Genomic DNA, 12,651 nt, shown 5'->3' with positions numbered 1-12,651 from the left:
CATATTAAAATAGCAATAAATTAATGTTGTCTCCATCCCTTCTCAGAATGAACTAGCATTAGAGTATGTAGCACTCCCTTTGAGAAGCTACTGCCACACTACAGAATTAATGCAGTTTGATCGCACTTTAAATATCATGGCGCCATTCTATGGAATCCCAGGATTTGTAGTTTGTTGTGGCATCAGAGCTCTGTGACAGAGAAGGATAGATATCTCACAAAACTACAAATTGCAGGATTACATAGCATTAAGCCATGGCAATTAAATTGGTGTCAAGCTGCATTAATTCAGCAGTGTAGATATAGTCATACTCTAATCTGGTTATATGATTTGCCCTTTCTGCAGGAGATATATTTTCAGATCACTTTTCACAAGTCTGTGAAAACTTATATGATTTTTAGAACCAAAAATAAGGTTTTTCATCTATTTCTTGTTATCAAGTAACACATGGGATGTTCGAAATAAAAAGTGATTCCCTTTGATTTTTTTCTAATGTAGTATTTTTCTTCTCTGTGGACTATTCTGTTTTCCATAACAAAACAGATATTAAAAAGTTATCTATGCTCTATACATATAATTCAAGTTTCTAGTACTATTAGAACAGGAAAAGGAGACTTTATATTTGACAGTCCCTCAGCTTTCAATTTTAACAAATAGCCTTTTGTGTGTGCCTGCAATGAAAATGAAAGCATAAAGTTGCAAGCTAAGCACAGTCCTTCTCCTACTGATACACTTGTTGTGACAGCTTTCTAACATGGGTTTGCCGCAGTCTAAACATGAATGATATCAAGGCAGAGGCAGTGAATACAAAGACCCTCTCACTTTAAGCAAATAAACAGGAGCAGGCTATCTCAGCAGTTAAGGTCTTCCCATCCTTCCAACCCAGTCTAGCAACAGAAACATTCTAAGATCAATGTTCTTTTCTAGGTGAAATGGTAATCTCCCTCTGTCTTGTTTCTTGAACTCTAGGTTGGGTGGTGTCAGTTTGGAAGCTGCTAATCACTTATCCACGGGACACAAAGATGCATCTGCTGTTGAAATTTGCCAGTGTCCTCCAGGATATTCTGGTACCTCCTGTGAAGTGAGTGTCTTACTACAGAGCAGTTGATATATGTCCCTTTCAGTGATATATCTGATATTCCAAAACCTATATGTGGAAGTAGATTGACAGAAGAACAGCAAGCAATACATTTCTTTCAGCCTATGGACCAATTTTATTTGTGCCCAGTTGGAAGTAAATACCCCACATACTCCACATTCAGACAGACAATAAACACAACAGAAACAAAATGGCCCTCACCCTAAACTTAAATACCCCCCCCCTTATTGTTTTGTGTGTAGCCATGAGGAGTCGCCAGGACTGGGATTCCTCTTTCCTTTTCAAAATTCAGAGCAGCTATGACAGCCCTGGTCCAAGGGTCCTTTCACACAATATAGGCCCGAAACACACAGGCCAAAAAGAGTGACTTCCAGCTGCCTTGGGGTCTTGGTGTGTAGATGACACATGCTCCTGGATCAGCCAGAAGCTATTCGAAGGCCACCTAAAAGCCACCAACAAAAGCAATGCAGAAAAAACATTCCTGCCAGCTGATCATTTGAGATTGTGGTGGCGGCAGCCCTCTTTAAGAGTGAGCTGTCCAGTTGCCATTGTCCCCAGACAAATGGGGCCTGATTGGGCTGGAGCAGCCAGAGGCTGCTCCAAGCCACCAATACTTTGCTCCTCAGTTATAGCACTACTATGCTATAAATAGTGGCACTAGAGAAGCTCTCTGATTGAAAATTCTAAATGCCCCTCACTAAACTACAGATTCAATAGGATATAGCCAGGTCAGTTACAGTGGAATAAATGTATTATAACCAGGAGATTATCACATTACCTTTGCTCCCAGCATAGATACGGGATGTAACTTTAAGAAGGTGGATCTTATTGCATTCTCCCGTTGCCAGGCCGCAGGCAGTCCATTTGCATCTCGGGCTTCTCTTGCATCTTTTCATGCAAGTGCACCTCTATTCTGCCTTGGTCAGGCCCCACATGGAATACTGTGTCCAGTTCTGGGCACCACAATTCAAAAAGGATGTTGAGAAACTGGAACTTGTCCAAAGGAGGGCAACTAAAATGGTGAAGGGTCTGGAAACCAAGCCCTATGAGAAATGACTTAGGGAGCTGGGGACGTTTAGCCTGGACAAGAGAAGGTTAAGAAGTGATATGATAGCCCTGTTAAATATTTGTAGGGATGTCATACTGAGGAGGGAACAAGCTTGTTTTCTGCTGCTCCAGAGAACAGGCCCTGGAACAATGGATGCAAGGTACATAAAAAGTGATTCCACCTCAACGTTAGGAGGAACCTCCTGACAGTAAGGGCTGTTCAACAATGGAACACACTCCCTTGGAGTGTGGTGGAGTCTCCCTCCTTGGAGGTCTTTAAGCAAAGGCTGGAAGGCCATCCTTTGGGGATGCTTTGATTGAGATTTCCTGCATGGCAGGGGGTTGAACTAGATGGCCCTTGTGATCTCTTCCAACTCTACGATTCTATGAATGGAATTTTCACATTCTTGAAAAGCTGCTCCATAAGCCAGGGTTACAAATGGGCTGCCTGCTGCCCAGTGACAGGTAAATGCAATAAGATCTGTTTTCTTAAAGTTACATCCCGCATCTATGCTGGGATCAAAGGCAGTCTTCTATTACTGTTGCCACATTGCAGGGTTAGTGCAGTTTGACATCACTATAACTGGAATTACTACATCCTATGTAATTCTAGAATTTGTAATTAGTTGTACCACCAGAGCTCTTGGTCATAGAGAAGGCTAGATAACTCACAAAATTACATGTCCCAGAATTCCATAGCATTGAGCCATGGCAGTTAGAGTGGTGTCAAATTACATTAATTCTGCAGTGTAGATGTACCCTATATAATGTGAAAGGGTCCCACCTCAGTATTGCTAAGGATGGTGTTTTAAACCTTTCTTTCCTACACTTTGTGCCCTGCACTCCATGAAGCTCCTTATTTCCTTCAAACAGTAAGAAAAGCTTTGGGGTATGTATTTAAATGATGCATGCATCCTAAGAGGCCAGAAGCTGTGCCAAACCCCCGCTCCAGTCCTAAGGACTGGAGTGCAGCTTTGGCGCAGCTTCTGGCCTCTTAAGATGCATGCGTCATTTAAACAGCATACCCCCAAAGTGACCCGAAGCAGCTTTATCTTGGTCTGTCTGTATGGGCCTTTTTTTAATACAATGAGTCCTTGATATCCACTGGGGTTTTGTTCCAGGACACATGCATGCATACATTCATGCATGCACACACACACAAAAACACACCATGGATACCAAACTCAGTGGATGCTCAGGTTCCATTATATATAGTGGTGTAATAAAATAGTATCCCTTATATAAAATGACAAAATCAAGGTTTGCTTTTGAAATTTAGGTTTTTTTCCTAATATTTTCAAGCCGTGGCTATAAAGGGCTGACTGTACAATGAACTCAGCTGGAGAAAGGGTTAACCTCCCCTTCCAAACCATATTAGGCAGTGCAAGCTCCTGTGAGTTAAAGGAAAAATCTCATTATGGGAATCAAAGACTTACCAGACATCTACTGTGACCTATTATAGGTGATGACATTACCAAATCAAGAAGTAATCTTGAAAATGCATGCTCCCTTCCCATCTTCTCCTTTTTCAGCAACCCCATAATAGAAATAATTCTGAAGCCACTTGCAATTCTTTGGAGAAGGATCATGCTAAGAAAAAAATACCAGCACTATAGAGTTATGTTACACAGAACTTTCCCTAGTATTGTATTATTGGCGGTATCCAGACCAGCGCAAAGCGCCAGCCTGGATACGTACTAGGGTTGCCTCAGGGCATCCTTTCCAGATGCCCCGCAACCCTAGTACATTGTAATGGCGGCGTCCTTTCTACATGGGCGCTGCCATTACGATGTCACAGCCACGCCATGGCCAAACAGCACAGCGTGGACATAACGTCCTGGCACTGCTGGAGGGCGCTTGTGGCGCCCTTTCAGCGGCGCCAGAAAAAGCTCCGTTTCGGAGCTCCTTTGGCTGGGTGTATTAAACAACTGTGCCAGCGATACAAAGAGAAAGGGCCAAGCGGTCCCTTTCTCCCTTTCCCCGCCGCTGTCGGGGTGTCCTTGGGGCATGAAGCCCCAAGGACACCCCTTTTCAGGCCACGGGGAAGCAGCATTTTGCTGCTTCCCCGAGGCCAGGAAAAGCAGCAGATCAGGGCCTCTGGGGCTGTCACTGTGGCTGCTCAGGCCCCGATCCGTAGGGAAAAGGGGTAGGTGCAGGCTGCCCCAAAGGGGCGATCTGTATCCCATCATTGTTACTGCCTTCTCATTTTTCCCTTTCTCTAGCATACTTGGTCTAGAACAGACATAAAGTGATTTGAAAAGTCCAGGGGCCAATTTCCCCATACCTCATCACAAGCCAAACCCATTCAAGTATCATAAGAATTTAGCAGAAAATTGTGGCACTGAAGTTCATTAGCAAGCCACAAAACAGGCCTTGAAAGAAGCAAGAGAAGCTTGTGCCAAGGGAAAGCTCCATAATTTGTTGTTGAATTTCAGCAGTCAGCATCACAACTGCCCCTTTAAAATGAGCTCCAATTTTTTTTAAAGGGCTTTTTTTGCACTTTGCTGCTAAAATTCAGTAACAGGTTGAGAAAAACTCCTTTAAAACAAGTATTTTCTTATCCCCCCCCCCCCCTTCTTTCAAGGGATTTTCTCATTTGCTGCCAGAATTCTGCCTTTTGGGAGCACTGGAGTCCTCATATGTGGCTTTGAGGTTTACATGTAAAATGCATCTTTGTGAAATATATATGTGTTTGTATGTGCAATTTTCCTGCATTTGCTTCCAAATACTATCTATCACATGCTCAGAGTGAGTGCACATATGCTTAACTAACTTATCAAGGCATTGCTCCCGGTGTTGGGGAATGCAAAAATGTTCAAAACCATGCCTCTAAGGGAGTGTATTAAAACACAAAGATGTTCCATTTCACAAGACTATAAACAATGTGCCATTTATACAGGCACTCTAGGCATTTACTTGTCAGCTCTCTTTTCCTTTAAAGCACACCATGATTTTTATATGTTGGTTAGGATTTAAAGCCTTAATTCATTTTCCTTTTTCAAACAAATATGTTCATTTGCTTTTCCTCTTGGGAATATTAATACAGAAAGGAAAGGAAAGGCGATTCATACAGGCTAGTGGTAGGTTTTAAGGGGAGGGGGGGTTAGAATTAAATGACTTAAAGAAAAGATTGAAGTGAGATTGAAGTGAGAAAATAAGTTATGCATCATGGTCAATGGTTAATTATTTTTATAGTATATTAATTTATGTATGGGTTTTTTATTATTTTATTTTTAATTAAGCTGATATCCTGCCTGTTCCTCCATCATGGGACTCAGAGCAGGCAAATGATAGTACCCCATGCGGTATTGCTTACATGCTTATAATCATAAGAACAATGGTCAAATTAAATACGTAGTATAAGATAAAATAAACATACAATTATGTCTCTGCTGTATCATTTTTATCTTTAACAAAATAAAATAAACCTGTTGTCTGTTTCCACACAAATGCTCGTATTAGTTCCCACATAACCAACAAACTCATTGAAAAGCATTTGCCAGCTAGAGAGCATACAACCTTTGAAACCCATTATCCTTTGAAACCTGTTTGTAAAGTATGTACAAGGCAGAGTTGAGGTTGGATGAAATGAAACACTGTGTTTATTCAAGATGTTTATGTTTCTGATTTCCCTTGTACTCTCAAATCCTATTTTACCTTTGATCTCTGGAGTAGCATATACCAGCTTCATGTCTATAATCAAGAACTGCTGCTCCTATTTAACTTGACTTTCCTCTGAATGCATTTCTCTTCAGCTCATGTGCTAAGAATTTTCCTCCTTGATTGCCATCAGTTCCTGTCCTTTTGTCCTGCCTGTTTGCCTGTACACTGAGAACCTTTATACCTTGACCAGCATCTTTTCTTATTACAGTTCATTTTCTTTATTAAAGAACCATGATAAAAGCTGTTTTCAAGGACCTCTAGCTTGTTAGCATTTAAAGTATAGCTGTACTTACTTGTTCTCTAGAAACTTCAACTCTTCCTGGGTAAGGTAGATCAACTACATGCTTAAGCATACAAGGCAATAAACAGACATGTGATGCCCTGTGTTCCTACAAAAAACAGGCGGGATGCTTCCCTTTCTACAGTGGGTGTGAGATAATATAGAAAGGCATAGGAAATCATCACATTATCTTTGCTCCCAGCATGGATGCAGCGTGTAACTTTCAGAAGGTGGATCTTATTGCATTTTCCTGTCGCTGGGCAGCAGGCAGCCCATTTGCAACCTGGACATCTCTCACATCTTTTCATGAACAGGATTTTCCCATTCTTGAAAAGCTGCGGCAGAAGCCCGGTTTGCAAACAGGCAAACAGGCCCCCCGGCGATGGGTGAATACGATTAGATCCGCCTTCTGAAAATTACATCCCACATCTATGCCAGAAGCAAAGGTAATGTCATAATCTCCAATGATAGAACAAAGTCAGTCAGTCAGATAGACAGACAGACCATATAAATGCTGCAGCTGTGGTAACCCATTGGGTGATCTTGGGCAAGCCACATTGTCTTGACAATCTTGCCAAGAAAACCTTGTGATAGGTTTGCCTTAGGCACACAGTAACAACAACAGCAGCAGCATATTTCATAATCAGTCCTTGCTTGGAAAGCAGGGTCTTTCTTCTAAACATATAATGTAGAATTTTGGTCTTGACTTTCTTTCATGCTGCCATGGAACATCTCGCAAAGGTTTATTTGTGTAAAAACAAGCATAACAAATCAGTCTATTTTCAAGCCTTTTGCTGCTGAATAAACATTTATATAATTTTCTTTGACCAGACACTAACAAAATAATCAATCAATCAATCAATCAATCAATCAATCAAATATTCTTGCAAACTTTGCAAAATATTCTTGCAAAGAGTATCATGACTACATCTAGTGTATATGCTTTCTTCCTTCATAAGTTGTTCACTATATTAGGAATGATATGGAGGAGTCTATATACTGACATACATATCAATGTCAGATATAAGTGGAGAAAGTATTACACTGCATAAATTAAAGATATATTAAAAGACTGAAACATTATTCTGATGTGCTGTGATGTGATATTCAAACGCAGAGAATTCTGAATGTTAATATATGATTCCTCTGAATATTCCTGAGGTTTGTCATAACCTGCATCTCCCTGTACTCTTTCCTTGCTTGCAGAATAGTGATAGAGAAACAGCCTGATTCTAACGAGCAGTAGTGCTTCAATGTTCAAAATTGCAAAACTTTCAGAAAAATATATGGCGGGTAATAACTGCTGCCTGGCAACTGATTTTGAAGTGCAAGCAGACCTGTCAAGGGCTTTCTGATTAATCACACCTTCAAGATGTTTCCTTCCTGTAAAATCCCCATTGATGTTATATGAGCATTGTGCCAAATTAGAGTGGATACAATATTTATCAAAAGTTTTTTTAATGGCAAGCATCACAACATTTATAGGAGCCTTATATAGGTCTTCACCTTGCTTATATGATGCCTAAATGTGGACATGAATGCAAACCCTTCCTCCAATGTCTCCCATAGCTTCTGACAGCCAAATGTTGGAGTAAAGGCTTGAAATGGCACCAAATCATATTCAAGTGAGCACAAGTAGAAGTCGCCTTTAGGTCTTCTCCCCCAACTTGTGAAGTTGAAGAAGGGGCATGAACACTGGGAGGCATGGCTTCCTCTTCCTGCTTGAAGCTCTCAAATTAGGCTGAGCATCCCCATAAGAATAATTTAGGACTTCTCAGCATATATCTGTTCACAGACCAAAAGAATAATAAAGATCCCCTTCATCTGTATGTATACAAGGGCATGTGTACATAGCCTTTTTTCCCATGGTGCTATCTCATGCTGCTGGATATGTATCTGAGTACTGAAGTCACAAAGCCATGGCTGACCACAAGAGCTTTTCCTGTTTGATTGTTTTTTCAGTGGAAAAAACTGAAGCAATTGGCATGCAGTCGGTTCACAAAGATGCAATATTTGTTCAAACTGCTAGCAATATAGACTTTTGGCTAAGGAAGCAACTCTCGTGTTACTGTCTATGTATATGAAGGGAATCAGAGACTTACTTTATTTCTTACCTGTCTGTCTGTCTTCTGCTTTTATTTAGGCGGGATACACACCGCCATATAGTACGTATTGTATACGTACTAGGGTTAGGAAGGGGCGGTGCTTCCGCACCCCCCTAACCCTAGTACATATACAATACATACAAGATGGCGGCGCCCCTTCCACATGGGCGCCGCCATCTTTACGTACTGGACGCATAGCGTCCAGACATGTCGCGGCGCCTATGATGTCGCGAATGCGCCAGCGGCGCTTCGCGACGTCATCAGTGCACCGCAAGAAGAAGCTCCGAAATGGAGCTTCTTTTTTGCTCCGCGCGGGAGCCGCGCGGTTTGGCTGCTGCAGCTCCTGCGCGGAGCAAATGGCGCTGGCAGGGAAGCGCCGCAAAGCGGCGGTTTGTATCCCGCCTTAGACACTTAAAGAATGATATTAAAAATTGATATTAAAATATTTTAGGAATTAGATTGTCAAGAAAAGATCCTCTCTTTTCTCTCTTCTTTCATTCATGTAATGTGTCTTCTAACTTTTTTCAGCTTATAAGTTGTGGTATACCATGCTTTCCACTCTTCATTTCTTTGCTTCTCTCCTACCTTTTCAGAAGAAACAACGAGCTAATGTCTCCTTTAGTCTTACACCTGCCTATTTGGTTAAGGTTAGTGCATAGAACTTATGCCAGAAAGACATGCATGCCTGAAGTGTTCTAGTACTTCATTCTTCATACTTATTCACAGTGGTTCCTCACAGGGGGCAGAGGAGATGTGGAAGAAATGTGTAAAAAGTTCCAGGGAGATGGGGGCTTCTTATACACACAAGTCAAGTCCTAGGTGGAGTACTCTTGCAAAACATCCCGATTAAACCAAATTGGACTTGTAGGGGCAGGGATAACTTTTCTAAGTATGGGGAAGAAATGCTGTATTTTATTCTCCCATGGTGTTTCCCAGTGGATTCAAGAATGGTTTTGAGATGTAATGTCTTGTTCCCCATTCTATTGATGGTATTAAATTAATGTCCTGTCACACATCTTGTCACATAGAAATGGCTTGAATGTGGCATGTTCTACTGTGGCACACGGTGGTGCTGGGTACACTGTGAGGTGGGCAGAAGTCAGAATTTGGAAAAGTTGAGAAATGTTGCCTTACCAAATTCCTTCTCAGGTTGACTCCTTCATTACTATGACTTCTCCCTTCATTCATTGTGTGAATATATTTTTCTTCTACAGTCTTGTCAGTCAAGATATAGACGAGTTAATGGCACCATCATTGGTGGAATCTGTAGGCCATGCACATGCTTTGGTCATGCGGAGTCCTGTGATGATATCACTGGAGAATGCCTGGTAAGTGTTGACTGACAGCACTGAGATCAGCTTGATATACCAATGCAATTGAATTAACTACCTTGGGGACCATGAGTACTTAAGGAGAGAAGCAATGATTTGACAGGAGAGATCTTTATATTGAACTGCTTCTGAAGTTAAGGAATCTCACAGTAACATGATAAAATAGCTGCTGCAAATAAGGGCAAACAATAATACTTCTTTACGTTATTCTGGTAGCAATAGGTCTTACAGAAAGCAGCAAAGAAAATATTTTAGTAAACCTCATAATGCAGAATGTTCTACCTCATATTTATTGTGGGTTTTACTATATACATAGAAGAACAGTAAACGTGAGTGCTACTGTAAGGCAACATGATAGACGGTCTAAGAAAAAGTAACTCGTAACAGGAATTTTTAAAAATTTCTTAAGGAAGACAGGGTGGGGAGGGTAACACTATTTTGGCTAGAGGAAGGGTAGCATTACAGAGTGCACATATTTACTGTAGCAATTCAGAAATTTAATGCCTTTGCTATCCAAAATAATCGTGCCCAGCACACCACTGTTTCCAGCCTGCTCAGTAGCTTTTTCAAATGGGTGAATTACGCTGAATAGACTGTTCTGATTAACTCAAGGGCATTTTAGTTTTATATTGTCTGACATAGCATGAAGCTTGAAACAACATTTCTCATTTCATTAGTCTTGCAGAAATGCAATTTGAGCCACTGCCAATTTAGTTGGATATCATACTCTAGATTCCCTGCAGAGTTCAAGCCAACTCTGTATTGTGTTTGTGTGTAAATGCTCCTCCCAGCCCCTTCTTTTCTTTTTCTTCCAAAGGAAAAGCTTCAGGAAAGAATCCACATGAAAATTCTGGGCTTTTATAATGCAGTTTTGGCATTTGAAATTATCACTGGCATTCCCGTTTTTTTCACTACAAGATGTTTGATTGCTATGAAGTCCTGAACAAGATCACTTAAATAGGTGGATTGGTGAATTTTTCAAATTGCCTTTTCATAAATTAATACCTGAAATGACTTGCACATTAATTATCTTCTTAAATAGTACTTAGGAAAAGCAAACCATGCGTCATGATAGCTGATTATTCTATATCTATCTGACAATCTATCTGCTTTATTTAAATGTGTTGAGACAGAAAATCCAATGGCAGAAACAGATCCCTTTTTCCTCATCTGAGGAACCTCTATTATTGCCTTTTCATCATTTCAGTTTTCTGGTGCTGTCTAATGAAATTAGGTAATATCTACAATAAAACTGGCTGATAGTTTGGAACTCTGCACTTCATGTCAGGGATGATGGGAGTTGTTGCACTTCACCTCAGGCTGTAACTCACCACCAAGTTAATGAAGCTGAGCTGACCAGTTTTGGCCAGTGGTTATTGCTTTTTTCCAAAGCAGCAGAGTTTCTGAGAATAAGCTGAAGACCCTGACAAACCTCTTCAGGCTTTCTCACTCTTCTTCCTCTGATGGCTCCAACACCATCAGGATTTGCTGACTCTTGTTGATTTCACTCAAGACACCAAACGACTTTGTAGTCTTAAACAAAAGTACTATTTTATTCTACTATACACTATATACAGTTACAATTCTTGCTCTCAGAATATGCCCAACTATCCTACCACAATTCTACCAATCAACCACAACAATCCACAACAACCAGCATCACATTAACAAAACTGGCAATTATTATAGCTATTGTTAGGTGCCACCCACTGGGTGTGTACATTCACATGATTGGTTGACTTTGTTCACCCCAGACTCAAGTCCAACCCATGAATATGATCTGATTATCTTGTCCATGAAACAAGTCTTAGGTGTTGCCAATATTCATTCCAAAATTTGTCCTTGGCTCCCAAGACTTCCAAATTAGATCACCTTTTACACCTGTGTGATTTCTCTGTCTATACATGCTTAGTCATTTTGCTTCTCACATACATATTTTATTTCTATAACTGCATATCCCATGTTGCATTTCTTGACACTTCAGACCCCAAGTCAACAATTGTTTTGCTGTTGTAGTAGTGAATGACTGCATGGAATTCAAGAGACACTTTCCTTGTTAAAATAATTTGGCTTTCACTAATTGTCTGTTATCATCCTACAATTGCAAATGAAAGCCAGCTTCTTATTCTGAGAAAGTCATTTAGGATCATTTCCCACATTAGCCCCAGTTGAGCTAATATTGGTCAAAACTAGGATCCAAAACACACTGCAGAAATAATCCAGTCTGTGACCACTTTAACTGCCCTGGCTCAATGCTAGGCAATCCTGGGAATTGTAGTTTATTGTGGCATCAGAACTCTATGACAGAGAAAGCTAAATGTCTCACAAAACTACAATTCCCAGGATTCCCTAGCACTGAGTCAAGGCAGTTAAAGTGGTGTCAGATTGGATTATGTCTGCAGTGTGTTTTGGACCAAGGTTGAACAGAGACACATTTGAGATCATCAGGATTAATTTATCCTATAAGGCTGTACAGCCTTACAAATCTTCCACATATGTGACATAAATCTACTGGAAGGCTTCAGTTTTTAAGGAAAGTATTTCAAAATTTACTTGCACTTGTTGCTGTTGTTGTGTGCATTCAGGTAATTTCCAAACTATGAGAATCCTAAGGAAAACCTTGACTAAGAAAACCCTATGAAATTCATGGGTTGCATAAGTCAACAAGTGACTTGAAGGTACGTCCAGGCACACATGGCAAATCTATCACAAGGTTTTGTTTTTGTTTTTTGCAAGATCTGTTCAGAGGCCTTCTTGTGAGTCTGAGAGGGTGTGACTTGCCCAAAGTCACCCAGTGAGATTTCATTGCCAAGGTTAGGGATTCAAGCTCTGATCTCCTGGAGCCATAGTCTGACACTCAGACCATTACACCACATTAGCTTTCCCTTGCTGGCAGACAAGTCCCTTTATGTGTCTGAAATGTGGCACCTGTAGAATGCTCCTGTGCTTGAAGACTTCATCCACTTCCATCCAAAAGTAGAAAAGTTATAGTTGATTATTCAGTTTGCTGTATACAGATATATCAATAGAGATACATACAAAGCCTTGGATTTCCAAAGTGATGCTTGGACTGGAACTGAGATGAAGTGGGTCATACCTGAAGCACTCAGCCCTGTTTCCAAACTC

General features: G+C 40.7%; 1 protein-coding gene across 1 annotated transcript in view; it reads left to right on the top strand.

Moving 5' to 3' along the window:
- Nucleotides 1-12,651, top strand: part of LAMA2 (laminin subunit alpha 2) — a 609,129-nt gene that overhangs the window by 354,673 nt on the left and 241,805 nt on the right. The window contains exons 15-16 of the mRNA XM_089530405.1: nt 970-1,081; nt 9,409-9,522. Of these exons, the coding sequence (XP_089386531.1) occupies nt 970-1,081; nt 9,409-9,522 (226 nt within the window). The remainder of the gene's footprint in view (nt 1-969; nt 1,082-9,408; nt 9,523-12,651) is intronic.

The sequence above is a fragment of the Sceloporus occidentalis genome, unplaced genomic scaffold, assembly GCF_023333645.1.
Source record: "Sceloporus occidentalis isolate IW3139 unplaced genomic scaffold, rSceOcc1.0.p SCAF_6, whole genome shotgun sequence".
In the NCBI taxonomy this organism is placed as follows: Eukaryota; Metazoa; Chordata; class Lepidosauria; order Squamata; family Phrynosomatidae; genus Sceloporus; species Sceloporus occidentalis.
This window is presented reverse-complemented; position numbering and strand designations above follow the sequence as displayed.